This window comes from Muntiacus reevesi, chromosome 1 (assembly GCF_963930625.1).
Source record: "Muntiacus reevesi chromosome 1, mMunRee1.1, whole genome shotgun sequence".
NCBI classification, from domain to species: Eukaryota; Metazoa; Chordata; class Mammalia; order Artiodactyla; family Cervidae; genus Muntiacus; species Muntiacus reevesi.
This window is the reverse complement of record NC_089249.1, coordinates 209,640,054-209,654,777: the sequence shown is the minus strand read 5'-3', so window position 1 is coordinate 209,654,777 and position 14,724 is coordinate 209,640,054. Positions and strand designations below refer to the sequence as shown.

The 14,724-nt window shown below is 42.3% G+C and overlaps 1 protein-coding gene across 3 annotated transcripts in view; it reads left to right on the top strand.

Moving 5' to 3' along the window:
* The window catches only part of SNCAIP (synuclein alpha interacting protein), a 152,236-nt gene that overhangs the window by 122,930 nt on the left and 14,582 nt on the right, over nucleotides 1-14,724 (top strand). For all 3 annotated transcript variants that reach the window (XM_065934456.1, XM_065934473.1, XM_065934465.1), the window contains 2 exons: nucleotides 4,197-4,322; nucleotides 9,276-9,445. In XM_065934456.1, coding sequence (XP_065790528.1) covers nucleotides 4,197-4,322; nucleotides 9,276-9,445 — 296 coding nt within the window. The remainder of the gene's footprint in view (nucleotides 1-4,196; nucleotides 4,323-9,275; nucleotides 9,446-14,724) is intronic.

The following is a 14,724-nucleotide window of genomic DNA, read 5'->3' as shown; positions in this document are numbered from 1 at the left end:
AGAATTTGAGTTTCTTGAACAGAGGAGCCTGGTGGGCTACAATCCATGGGGTCACAAAGAGTCAGACACCACAGAGCAACTAACCTGAATTAGGATAATGGTTCTTCCTTGATTAAAGTCTTGCATATTGAATTGGCTAAGAGTAATTATAAGGAAGAATTATCCAGGCCATCCTAAGAAAAGCAGCAGGTTATCATAACAGTGTGGACTACACATGACTGGGAGAATCCCAGGAGTCAAGGCACCTGCTGTCTTACACAGACCTTGTCCTGTTCTCCCAAGGCATCAAGGCCCTGGAAAGTCCAGGTCTCTATAGGTTCTTCCCCAGATTCTATAAAGGGAAAATTCCTACTCTTATGGATGTAGTATTCTATTTCCTCTAACTCCATTACTAAAAATATCAACAACCTCAGATATGCAGATGATACCACTCTAATGGCAGAAAGAAAACAGGAACTAAAGAGCTTCTTGATGAAGGTGAAAGAGGAGAGTGAAAAAGCTGGCCTAAAACTCAACTTTCAAAAAACTAAGATCATGGTATCTGGTCCCATCACTTTATGGCAAAAAGATGGAGAAAAAGTAGAAACAGTGACAGATTTTATTTTCTTGGGCTCCAAAATCACTACAGACAGTGACTGCACCCACAAAATTAAAAGATACTTAGTCCTTGGGAGAAAAGCTATGGCAGACATAGACAGCATATTGAAAAGCAGAGACATCACTTTGCCAGCAAAGGTCCATATAGTCAAAGCTATGGTTTTTACAGTGGCTATATCTGAACATGAGAGTTGGACCATAAAGAAGGCTGAGTGCCAAAGAATTGATGCTTTTGAATTGTGGTGCTAGAAAAGACTCTTGAGAGTCCCTTGGACTGCAAGGAGATCAACCCAGTCAATCCTAAAGGAAACCAGCCCTGAATTTTCACTGGAAGGACTACAGCTGAAGCTCCAATACTTTGGCCACCTGATGGGAAGAGCCAACTCACTGGAAAAGACTCTGGTGCTGGAAAAGATTGAAGGCAGGAAAAGGGGATGACAGAGCATGATATGGTTCGATGGCATCACTGACTCAATGGACATGAATTTGAGCAAACTCTGGGAGACAGTGAAAGATAAGGAAGCCTGGTGTGCCGCAGTCCATGGAATCACAAGGAGTTAGAGATGACTTGGTGTCTGAGCAACAATAACAGAAGTCAAAACACTGTGAATTATAGTAAAGGGCATTTTCTGTGCATATGGAGCATGCAGATATCCATTATGATATTTAATTGAGTCTGGAAATCATAAAAATATGCCTGACAAGAACATACATATAAAATATTTCTGATTATCTTGAACCCCTCTGAACTTTACTTGCTAAAGAAGCTGCTGGAATATCCAAGAATATCCAGTTGTTTTCTTCAGTTGTCTGATTTGTAAAATAAGAGTGTTTGAATTGGATGCTTCTCTAAAATCTCTCCCACTTTACAATCTTAACGTTTAATATCATGGAGCAAACCAAGTCACCACAAGCTTGCCAATTACCTTTGAAGATAGCATGGCTGTCCTTTTCACCAATAGAGTCACAGCAACTTGCCCTCTTGAGATTTCTTAGACATCGACTTCTAACCAATTGGTCATGTCATTGATCTTGAGATATACCCACTCATCCAGATCTTTTTAGGAGTTAAGATCACATGATTCAGATACTGGAAAGGGTATGGAGGAGAAGAGAACCCTCCTACACTGTTGGTGGGAATATAAGTTGATGTAGCCACTGTGGAGAACAGTATTGAGATTCTGAAGAAAACTAAAAATACAACTACCATATGGTCCAGCAGTCCCACTCTTAGGCATATACTCAGAGAAAACCATAATTAAAAAAGATACATGCACCCCAATGTTCACAGCAGCAGCTGTTTATATTAGCTAGGACATGGAAGCAACCTAAATGTCTATTAGCAGACGAACGGATAAAGAAGATGTGATACATATATACAATGGAATATGACTCGGCCATGAAAAGGAATGAAGTTAGTGCCATTTGCAGAGACATGGATAAACCTAGGGACAGTCATACAGAGTGAGGTAAGTCAGAATGAGAAAAACAAGTATCATATAATATCCTTTGTATGTGGAATCTAGAAAAATAGTACAGATAACCTTATTTGCAAAACAGAGACACAGATATAGAGAGCAAACATTTGGATACTAAGGGGGAGGGAGGATGAATTGGGGGATTGTGGTTGACATATACATACACTACTATGTATAAAATAGATAACTAATGGGAACCTACTATTTAGCTCAGGACCTCTACTCAAGGGCTCTCTGGTGACCTAAATAGGATGGAAATCTTACAAAGAGGAGATATATGTATACCTGATTCATTCTGCTGTACAGTAGAAACCAACAACACTGTATAGCAACTATACTTCAATAAAAATGAATTTTAAAAAAAGATCACAAGGTTTGATCATCTGTCTCCAAATTAAGGTAATTCAGGTGTTTTTTTTTTCCCTAAAATAGGAAAAGTAACAGAAGTTGTTCTCCCTTATGCATTTGAAACATCACTTGCTCTGGTATCAGTTTCAACTTTCTTTGTTTGCCTCTGAAGAAGAGAGCACATAGGCCTCTTTTTTATCCACCTCCAGCCGCCCAGCCCTGGCCTCCGGGCTCTGCCGCACCTCATTCTCTCAGGACTTGGAGGGTTTCCCTTCCTACAAGGTCTGTCTGCTTTTGCAGCTAATGCTCACCCTGCTTTCCCAGGGTGCATTCTTGGTTGGTTGCAGGTATTGACATTTTCTCTTCTTTTTCTTTAGAGGGCTTACTTTCTGCTTGCTCCTGTGAAAAAAAGTGTGGTGCAAATATTCAGTCTCCCCTGATATCACAGTTGCCTTCATAAACAGTGTCCTGTTCCCCACATAAGGGGAGAAACATGAAAGGAGTTGGCTGTTTTGATCCAACATTCCTTTAGCAGATTAGTTGGCATGTTCAGAAGGTGCAGGCAAATTTAATCCAGAAAAGTATAAAAGTTCATGACCAGTCCGAGCAAATAATTGGGGGAAAAAAATCCTTTAAAAGGCTAAGGAGAGGTTCAAGGCTCTTTGAAAGGCATGATCATCTTTTTAAATGTCAAATTCCACCCACTAAATTTCATGCTGTTGTTTTTTACCACTCTTGTATTTTTTTAGCATTATATTTAATTTTTCTATTTTAAAACACTGAAATCCCATCCCCCTGCTTTCTCTGAGACCAAACATAACATGAAAATACCACAAAAGACTCAATGGGTAAAATGCACTCAGGTTATGACAACACACACTGACTGTTCTGTGTCTTTCCCTTGGAAAGGTAGTATTCAGAGGTTTGGTGCTCTTTAACATAGAAGAAGAGAAAGCTTTACCTTTCAAATACCACCACCATTTGATCAGAAAATTCAAGATGGTCCCAGTTTTATTTCAGTGTGGTTAACTTAGCAACTTTATATGTTTCCCCTTTCTGGAAGCCTGTTGACTGAAAAGTATGAGATTACGAAGTCATAGTTGAAGTGTGATAAACTTAAAGTAGAAATTAGTTATCTCAATAGTTCAAGGTTTTATAATATTCTTAAAGCTACCAGATAATTTAACAGAATAGCAGAAATATTGCCTTGAAATCAAAAGACTTGGATTCTGGTTCCAGCATTGACTCTATCTCACTGTGTAACTTTTGAGGAGATGCTCAGACTTTCTCTGAATCAGTTTTTCCACCTGAAGAATATGGAAGCAAAACAAGAGCATTTCTGAGTAACTTTCTGCTCTTTGAATTCTCAGTGCAATTCTCTTTCATTGACTTTTGTCAGAGGTGCATGAATTTTCAGTTTATACTGAATGGAAATGTTCTCTTCATAGGGTAAGCTTGGCTATATCTAAGCTTCACATGTTGGAGTTTTATTTTCCTCTTTTTATTAGGCTTCTCTACATGTTGTTCAGCTGCTCAGTCATGTCTGACTCTTTGCAACCCCATGGACTGCAGCATACCAGGCTTCCCTGTCCTTCACCATCTCCTGGAGTTTCCTCAAACCATGTCCTTTGAATTGGTGATGCCATCCAACCACTGCATCCTCTGTCACCCCCTTCTCCTCCTACCTTCGATCTTGCCCAGCATCAGGGTCTTTTCCAGTCATTTGGTTCTATATGACAGCCTATTAATTCCAACTTGTCCTTGTGTTTATAGGAGAAGATTCTGCTGTGGCTTCTTCAGTTCATGCAAGAGCAGGGCATCTCGCTGGATGAAGTGGACCAAGATGGTAACAGTGCTGTTCATGTGGCCTCACAGCATGGCTACCTTGGGTGCATACAGGTACACAGGCCCCGCTTCTCTGGAGAAATGAGGGTCACAAGTAGTAAAACAGAAAATGGGAATTTAGTTCCCTCGGAGAAAGTCTAGATTTAGTCCACTTTGTCTCTTTAGTGGATAATAAAGAATCAAAGTGATATATTTGTATTTCCAGAAATGCCCACAGCATTGGCATAAAGAGCTGTCTGGCTTTCTCCCTGAGTGTGACAGGATGTTGCCAGGGTCTCTTCTTGCCCTTTCAGCATTGCCTGAAAACCCCAGTGCTGAGGACAGTAGGTGTTAAGTACCCCGTGTTCTCAAGATAGCGGAAAACCCTGATCAGACAGATATCGCTCAGACTGTCACATGGCAGGTGGGCCATTCCTGCTGTCATTAGCACACTTGGCCTTCCCAAGTGTCTGATAAACAGGACTGAGTTTTCAGGAAACAATTAGAAAAATTCCTTAGCGTATCAAGCAGTATGACACAGTGGAGACACAAGAGACGCAAGTTGTGTCCCTCAATGGGGAAAATCCCTGCAGGAGAGCATGACACCCACTCCAGGGTTCTTGCCGGGATAATCCCACAGGTAAGGGAATCACAAAGAGTCTGGCTACAGCCCACGGGGTCGCAAAGAGTCAGACACGACTGGGCGACCAAACACACACACAGCAGGTAGTAGGCTGGGGGGAGAGGAGGGTCCTGTGGTTTTCTCCCTTTCTTTGTAGTAGGACTGAGCTCCTTGAATACCTTCCAAAAGCCCAGAACTGATTATAGGGAGCCCTGGATATAGACCCCCCGCAGCCCGTGGGCAGGCTAGGCAGGCCCTGATTGGCTAGCCAGTCCACCCAGCAGCCTCAGGTGGCCTCACCCTTTCAGCCAAACATACCTGGAGAATTTTCCCGTGTCTTACGTGCGTAGTGATGGAAAGAGGCTGGGGAGTGGAGCCACAGGAGGTGACATCCCCCTGCCACAGCCACCTGAGGGGACCTCCAAGAGGGCTGCTTAGAGAGTACAGGCTTCCTAGGAGAAGACGGGTCGGCATCTCGTCCTGCAGCTGAACGCAGAGCTACCCAGAGCTGAGTCACACCAGCGCTGCCGCCCTCACGGCACATGGCGGGGGCCCTGAGAGGAGCACGTGCGTGTGAACACTGGGCGGGCCTCCTATATGTAAGAGTTTAACATCTGCTAATCCCAGACTCCCAGGCCTTCCCTCTCCCACCTGCCTGTACAGCGTGGGGAACTATTTTTAATATCTTGTGATAAACCACAATGGAAAAGAGTATATAAAAAAGAATACCTACATGTGTATAACTGAGTCACTTTGCAACATAGCAAAAACTGACACAAATTCAATTTTTGAAAATTTAAAAAAATAACTGGATAGGCCTTTTCAGCTAGAAAGTATAAGGCCCTGACTGACAAAACAATGAGAGAGGAGGGCTGAAGGGGAGGAGGGACAATGATGGTGTAAGGAGAGGAAAAGCTTTGAATTGAAACAAAGTTTAGAACTGACCTGGAATTTACTTTAGGAACATAAATCATCATTACCAGAGTCTGTCCAATCACACCATTCTTATCATTGAAAATGATCCAACATCTATGGATTTGTTCTCACATCTGCCTGAAATATAGGAAAAGAACAATTGACAATGTATGGAGGAAGGCCACGATTAAAGAAAGTACTTTTACCTCACCAGATTCATACAGTTCAAAATATCTTATGTGCACTTGAGAACTCTAAGGAAACAGTGCTCTTTTTCACCATATTTGGTAATATTTCTTTTATTCCAAACTTAACAGGCACTTAGCAAGGTTTTCCTGTGTGCCGGTAGACTGTATCTGAAAGAGAAAACTGGGCAGTGAGAACCAGTTGCTCAGAAAGGTAGAGAGGATTAGGAAATGACAGAAGATATGAAAAAGCTGTAAATATGAGGCAAGAGCTGAATAAAACCAGAATGCAGAGGCAATAGCAAAAGGATCTCTACAGGGTCTCCTCACATAGCAACTGCTCTGTGGAAACCACATTGACAGGAAATATTCCAAGTGTCTGGGAAGTTTCCCCACTATTGCTGGCAAAGCGTGCATCTTCTAATTCAAGACACCCAGTTGTGAAAGGAGTGATGAGAAATCAAAGTATATAGAAAAGAGAGAAATTTGAATTACTACCAGGGTCTGCAGAAAGATGAAAGGAGTAGCATTGTTTTTTGTGGAGGAAAAATAATTCAATGAAGACTGAAAACTTCATTTCTCCGTTTAACAAAACACTATCATATTTAATAGTCTTAAAGTAAAAAAGAGTAAACTTTTATCAGCTAATAAATGACTGCAAGCCAAAGAAAACCGGCTGATATCACTAATTCTGTTTGAGATTTCAATTAGTATTTTTTTTAGTATGTGAGGAGAGGGAGTTTGTCCGTTCAGCGTGTTCATCTCCACTTAACACAAATGATATTTTTGGCACTAGGCACCATGGATGTGGAAACTTGGATACTCTTGGAAGTAAGTCTCTCCACTGGGTGTGAGAAAAAGTAGGTACAAAGAGATTGAAAGTAGAAAAGGGAGTGAACAAGTGTTGTTATGATGTGAGGAGGGAACTGAGTGTGGGAAGCACTGGAAAGAAAACTGCAGAGGCCGGAGTCAAGGGGAGTGCTAACTGTGTTTACGCTGTGTCTCTGAGAGCTCAGTGTGAGGTGGGGACACTCTGTGGGCTGAGTGGCTCAGTGACTTTTCATGGTGAGTGATCCTAAACTGAGTGGAAAATGAAGCTCCTTAGTGACCTCTGAGTCTGAGTAGTCTAGGAATTTTAAAATAACAATGATTTCTGGTAGAGAAAACATTATCTATTACTAAAATAAATCCGGAGGGAGGTTTACAAACTTGATAGTGTCAAAAAATATCAGACTATGACAGTTAGTTAATATTGATATGACAGCTTTTTGTGGAGTCTATTGTCATCACAGCATAAAAACTAAAGTTTTTATTTTTAAAAATTAACGATGTCAGGGAATTCCCTGGTATACCAGTGTTTAGGACTCTGTGCTTTCATTGCCAAGGGCACAGGTTCAATCCCTGGTCAGGGATCTAAGATCACACAAGCCAAAGTACAGTAAAAAGAAAAAAAATTAATGATCTCAACCATGCTCCATCAAATCTTTCTCCCCTATACTAATGATACCTTGACAAGATTCCTTAACTTTTTGCCTTTGTTTGACTATTAACATATACTTCAAACCAATTGAAAAACCTTAGTCTTATTTCTAATTCAAAGTATTCTCCTTCCCAACCCAGATCAGCTCAGGGTAGAAGGAACGAGCTTGGGACAGAAGCTTGACTGGCTTGTTACACACCACCTTAGCTCCTATTCACCTCTCTCTCCTGGGCTCCACTGTTGAGGACAAATAGGAAATATGGAGAGCGAAAGTCAGCTGTCTCTTTGCTTAGCTGGCAGGGGTCATGGCATCTCCCTGAAAGTTGTCTTGCTTCTTTAGCTCACTAAGGTTTGCCACTGATGTCCTCGGGAGCAGGCTTCAGGGGCTGAGTCTCTGGTGGATGTGATGAGTGGGGTCGTTTGGGGGTCCTCTAGAGCCTGCCCACTGCTACCTGACAGGGAGACGTGGCCCCGACCTTGCACTCTCCTCCCCATACAAGCCCCTCCACTGTGCTGCTTCCCACTGCCTCCTTCTGCTAAAGAACCTTCTCCGTTTCCATCGGGTGATAATAAGCTCACAGCATGCTGCCTTCTACAACATCTGCTCAATCTATGCGACGCATCCTCGCCAGGGCATGTGGTGTGAATATGGGCCCCTGCCACAACAATTCTCTCCAGTTTTTTTTATCTCTGATTGGGTAGGTTCAGCACCAGGTCAAGTGTGCTGCCCAAAAAGGAACAGGTAAAAAAAGTTCCTTCTTTTTCTCATGGGCATCCCTAAATTCATGAGGCCACCCATTGAAAGGGACAGAGCCTCTCACTACAGACACTGCCCTGATCATCTCATGAAGGAAAGGACTCCTAAGGGCAACACATCCTCCTCTCCTTCCCAGTGTCCTTCTGAGGCTGGGTGGGGTTGATAGTAGTAGGGTTGATTGGTTGCATTGTTGTGGGTTCTGAAGGGAGGCATATGATACTGACTGCTAAAATCTCACTAGAAGTCCTGTTTGTATATGAGGCTCCATGTCCCCACCCTGTCCTGCTGTGGACTCTGGTGACTGGTTTTGGAACAACAGGAGAAGCTCCATTCAGCCTTCTGTAGCAGTCATTAAAAAGTAATGTTTATGGACACACCTAAAGATCTTACTATGGAGAAGGCAATGGCACCCCGCTCCAGTACTCTTGCCTGGAAAATCCCATGGACGGAGGAGCCTGGTAGGCTGCAGTCCATGGGGTCGCGAAGAGCCGGACTGAGTGACTTCACTTTCACTTTTCACTTTCATGCATTGGAGAAGGAAATGGCAACCCACTCCAGTATTTTTGCCTGGAGAATCCCAGAGATGGGGTCACACAGAGTCGGACATGACTGAAGTGACTTAGCAGCAGCAAAGATCATACTCAGTAAGTCAGAAAAGCAATTATATGATATCAGTTATATGTGCAATCTAAAAAATAATACAAATTATTCTGTATACAGAACAGAAACAGACTTACAAACATAGGAAACAAATTTATGGTTACCAAAGGGAAGAAGGAGGTGGGGTAGGGATACATTTGGGAGTATGAAAGTAATAGATGCTAAAATAGATAAGCAACAAGAGTTCACTGTATAGCATGGGGAACTATATTCTATATTCAATATCTTGTAACAACCCATAATAGAAAGCAACCTGGAAAATAGAAATATATATATATATATAAAACTGAATCACTTTGCCACACCCTTGAAACTAACATTATCAATCAACTATACTTCAAAAAAATTTTTTTAAATAATGTTTAGAGAGAAGTCCTGATGGATCACATGTCTCTGCCTTCTCTAACAGACCCTGGTTGAGTACGGAGCAAATGTCACGATGCAGAACCACGCGGGGGAGAAGCCCTCCCAGAGCGCCGAGCGCCACGGACACAGCCTATGCTCCCGGTACCTGGTGGTGGTGGAGACCTGCATGTCGCTAGCCTCCCAGGTGGTGAAGCTCACCAAGCAGCTGAAGGAGTGAGTGACCCGTTTGTTCCGTGAGAACCCAGTCTGGCTGGTCAGCGTCGTGCTTAGGCGTCAGCCTGGTCCTCAAAAGCCTCCCTCGCGTGGGTGGTGCAGGGAGTGCCTAGCGTCATCCTCATCTTCTTTTCTTCCCTCGTTGCTAGTCCTCACAGCTGGTGTTCATGCTGAAGATGCCATCTCTGTGGAGGCAAAATGACATTTAAGCAAAAAAAAGAATGCAGAGCAAGCTTCCTCAGAAGGAAACTTAAGCCACAGTGGACTAGGGGAGAGAGCCTCTCTCTGTCTTCACATCTCAGGGCCCCAGATGATGTAGCGGGCGCAGAAAGCACATGTGGGCATCATTCCAAACTTCTGTCTTTAATAGTTCAGCAAATTATTAAGAGTATGAGAGAGAAAGGTTCAAGATGAGCCAGTTTCTCAGTTTTCTCAAAAAAGGAAAATGTATATTTGGGAAAATACAGGTACCCTGGAAACCATTGCTGCAAATTTATTATAAAAATTAAGCAGACAATTCACAAATCCTCAGAATGTGAACTCAGCATGATGTTACTTAAAACACTCTTCGTCTAGTTAAGCTCGGTTCTTTTTCTGATGAAATGTTGAAGCTGGTACACATTGCATAACTAGATGTCAGGGAAGCATGGCTGGTAAGTTGCCATGATGTGCTTGAAAAAAGGAGGGCCAAAGGAGAGGCCATCTGAGGGGTTCTCAAGCAGGTTGAAGGACTAAGAGCGGATGCCCTTCTAAGGGGAGAGAGGTCAGCCCTCGGAGAACACATTGGCCGAATGACAGTTGCCATACTGGTAAGGGAATCATTGAAAATCAAGAACAGCACTCAAAGTAATGGTAACAGATTAGGAGGACAGACCTTAAAAATCAAGTTTTAGGGGAGAAAAGTGAAGTTTTACTTCAAAATTATAAAAAATATTTTTTTCTTCTTTCCTTGTGAAAAAAGATCTGTATTTGGTAGGAGGCCTTAACTGGTTAAAAGTTAATTCGTGCAACAGTGTGACAAGTCCTTAGATCCTCTGGCTCCTCACTAAACTTGGGAAACATTTCTCTCTCTGCTTCTGCTCTAGTGCCTTAGAGGTTAAGAGTTTCTGCACTCCTCCACCCTTCCCCTGTCAGTACCTAGAATACTGTCTCTAATGAGTTTAGGCTTTCACTAGAAAAAAAATTTAAACTTAAAAATTATAGGGGTTCCTTTCTCTCCAACAATCCTCTGCCCAGTTACACAAGACTCCCCCGGGACAGGTGAGCTAAGCAAACTTTGAAGGTCTGGATGTAACTGAAGGGGAAATGCACACAAATTCCTAACTCCCTTCAGGAAGTTATCTTGTCAAGGCAAACATACTTGTACACATGTGTTTATGAACATGTATAGGTATTTCTGAAAAGAAGTTCCTAGAAAAGGAATTGCCAGAACAAAGGGGCATGCATGTGGATTGTTGTTCAGCCACTAAGTCATGTCTGACTCTGGGACCCCATGGACTGCAGCACAGCAAGCGTCCCTGTCCCCCCACCATCTCCCAGTTTCCCCGAGTTCATGTCCCTAGAATTAGTGATGCTATCCAACCATCTCATCCTCTGCCGCCCTCTTCTTTTGCCTTCAGTCTTTCCCAGCATCAGGGTCTTTTCCAGTGAGCCAGCTCTTCACATCAGATGGCCAAAATATTGGAGCTTCAGTTTCAGCGTCAGGCCTTCCAATGAGTATTCAGGGTTGATTTCCATTAGGATTGACTGGTTTGATCTCCTTGCTGTCATGATGCTTGTAGATAGATATTGTAGCTGCCCAATATCCTTCCAGAAATGGTGTACCAGTGGATACTCCCCCCAGTAGTGTATGGACATATCCATTGAGAGGAACTTTAAAATAGTCCAATGGAATGTTTTTTCTAAAGGTTTGTACTCAGAGAAAAGACTGCAAAACCGTTCCCCTTAATCTCTCAGCACAGAGTCAGAGAGGCTTTCCTGAGCTGTAGCAGTTGCTTTATTGGTAGAACTCTTCAAGGTCAGGGTCTTGGCTGCTGTCTCTGCTGATGATTCTGATAAAACACACATGTACAGTAATAGACAGAAGTTATTCCACTGTCTCCAAACTGAAGGCTGTAGACAGTTGTAGTCAAGCTAATGAGAATATGAAATATGAGAGGTTATGCTAGAGACCCTAGTTTTGTACTTACTGTGTGTCTCAGTGAGGCTGGCAAAACTAAAACAGAAATTCACTTACTCTATTTAGTCCACTGTACCCTTCCGACTCTAGGGCACCAATAACATCAAAATGTGCGAGAGGAGGGATGGAAAACAGTAGTTTTTCAGTCCAAAATTGTGAGTGGGAGACAATCTTAAGCACCTTTTCCTCCTAGAATATTTTTACCAGTCCTTCATCAACATAGCTGTTATTTAGAAATGGCACCCTTCAGCTCTCTTAGACATCCTGACCTATAGGTGTATCAGTGGGTTGAATTGTGGTCTCATAAAATGATGTGTTGGAGTCCTAACCCCTAGGACTTTGGAATGTGAGCTTATTTGGAGATGGGTCTTTACAAAAGCAATCAAGTGAAAATGAAGTCATAGGATTGGGCCTAATCCAAGATGATTGGTGTCTTTGCAAAAGGGGAAAATCTGGACACAGACACACACAAGGAGAAGATAATGTGCACATAAAGGCAAAGATCAGGGTGATTCATTTAGAAGTCAGAGAATGCCAAAGAGTGCCAGTGAACCACCAAACACTAGGAGAGAGGCATAGGGCCAGTTCTCCCTCACAGCCCTCCAAGGAGCCAACCTTGTCAACACCTCGATTACAGACTGCTAGCCTCCAGAACTGTGAGAAAATAAACTTCTGTTGTTTAAGGAAGACAACTTCTGGTACTTTGTTAGAGCAGCCTAGCAGACATACTGGACAAATGCTCACATGTTTTCATATATTCGTATTTCACATGCTCATATATTATAATTAAAGTTGATTATTCCTTTCTGAGGGCTTTTTTAGATTCAAGAGAATAGAGTCCTTTTTCTCTCCATCCATACCTGGGATTCCTGTTATCAGTCATCCTAATTGCCTCCAAATAGTTTTCTTGACTGTGTCATAATTCACACTGACACCTAAAAACCCTTTAAAAGGAGACTGTAATCTTGCTTCATCTATTTTAATCCCTCACCTAATTTTTTCTAGGACTTCCCTGATAGCTCAGATGGTAAAGCGTCTGCCTACAATGCGGGAGACCTGGGTTCAATCCCTGGGTCAGGAAGATCCCCTGGAGAAGGAAATGGCAACCTACTCCAGTATTCTTGCCTGGAAAATCCCATGGACTGAGGATCCTGGTAGGCTACAGTCCATGGGGTCGCAAAGAGTCGGACACAACTGAGTGACTTCACTGAGCTGAACTGAGCTAATGTTTTTCTAAAATACTTGACAGGCAATACCAAATTTCAAAGTAGGAAAAGTAGAAAGCTCCTGTGTATTTTTTGTTGTTTGTTTATTCTTTAGAATAGGGTCAGCAAGCTATAGACTATATACTGAGGCCCAATCCACCCCACCACCTGTTGCTTTTTTTTTTCCCATCACCTGTTTTTGTAAATAAAGTTTTATTGAAACAGAGTCATACACATTCTCTTACATATTACTGAATGTTGATTTCACAACTACATAAGCTGAGTTGAGTAATTAGGACACAGAACTTGTGGGGTACAAGCCTAAAATATTTAATATTTGACCCTTTAGGGAAAAGTTTGCTGGCTTCTGCTTTATTTCAGTGTGTGAGTCACAGAATGAGCGAGATAAAATAAGATCACAGACTTTTTAAGTCTTAGGGATGGAATGTTAGTACTAAGCCTGACCACTTCTGAGAAAAGGAGAGTATCTGGGGCTGGTGGAAGAATATTATGCAGATCTGATCTCTCAGAATTAAATTTAGGTAGCCAACAGCTGTTGAGTATGTGCAGTGACATTTGGCAAGAAGATTGAACTTCCTCAAGCCAGCATCAAAGATTCAGCAACCCTTTTAAGAACACTTACAACTCAATGGTTTAGTTCTTCCTCCTGACTTAATGGGAGCTGCTACCAGTTTCGATGCTTAGTTTTCTACTCCTGTAACAAATTACCACATACTTAGTGGTTTAAAACAATGGACATTCATCTTACAGTTCTGTAGGTGAGGACACCAGAATGAATCTCTCTAGATTAAAATCAGGGTATTCACAGTCTGCTTTCCTTTCTGGAGACTCTCCGATGAAAGTCTGTTTCCTGCTCATTCAGGTCATGTAGCAGAATCAGTTTCTTGCTGAAGTATCTGTTTTCTTGCTGTCAGCTGAGAGTCATTGCCAGCTCCTCGAGGCTACTGCATTGCTTGGCTCACAGCCGCTTCCTTCATCATCAAAGTCCCCAACAGCAGGTAGAGTCCTTACCACACTTTAAGTCCCTCTAATCTCCTTTTCTGACTCTCTTCACTGTTACTCATGTGGTGAGATTGGACCCACCCCATATTCCAACCTTAATTCCCTTTTTATCACATAAGGTAACATAATCACATCTTCCAGGGATTAGGATGTGATGACATCTTTGGGGGGGCAATGGGGATACCACAGGAATACTACAGAGATCAGTAAATACTGCTTACCTCTCTAAAATCAGAATCAGTTTAGTTTACTTTTTCAAGTTCTATAATAATTTGTGTTTTCTAAACAGATTTTACCTTCTTTAACCTATGACTTTTAACCTATTTTCTTAACTTTAAATAAAGCACATTCTGATGCACATGCTTCTATGTTCAGAGTAAATCAACTGTTGCCATACACAGTTTTCTCTTTATACAAAAATACCAAGTGATTTGCCTGGTAGCTCAGCTGGTAAAGAATCTGCCTGCAATGTAGGAAACCCTGGTTCGATTCCTGGGTCAGGAAGCTCCCCTGGAGAAGGGAAAGGCTATCCATTCCAATATTCTGGGGCTTCCCTGGTGGCTCAGACAGTAAAGAGTTTGCCAGCAGTTTGGGTGACCTGAGTTCAGTTCCTGGTTGGGACGATCCCCTGGAGGAGGGCATGGCAACCCACTCTAGTACTTTTACCTGGAGAATCCCCCTGGACAGAGGAAACTGGGAGACTACAGCCCATGGAGTTGCAAAGAGTCGGACACGACTGAGTGTCTAAGCGCAGCACAGCATACCCAGCACGGAAGCAGTTTGCTTGCTTTGTTTGATTTAGCTTTTTTCTGATGGCTAAATTAATTCAATTACTTTATAAATTCAGACAATTTAGGGAGAGTGAGTAACAT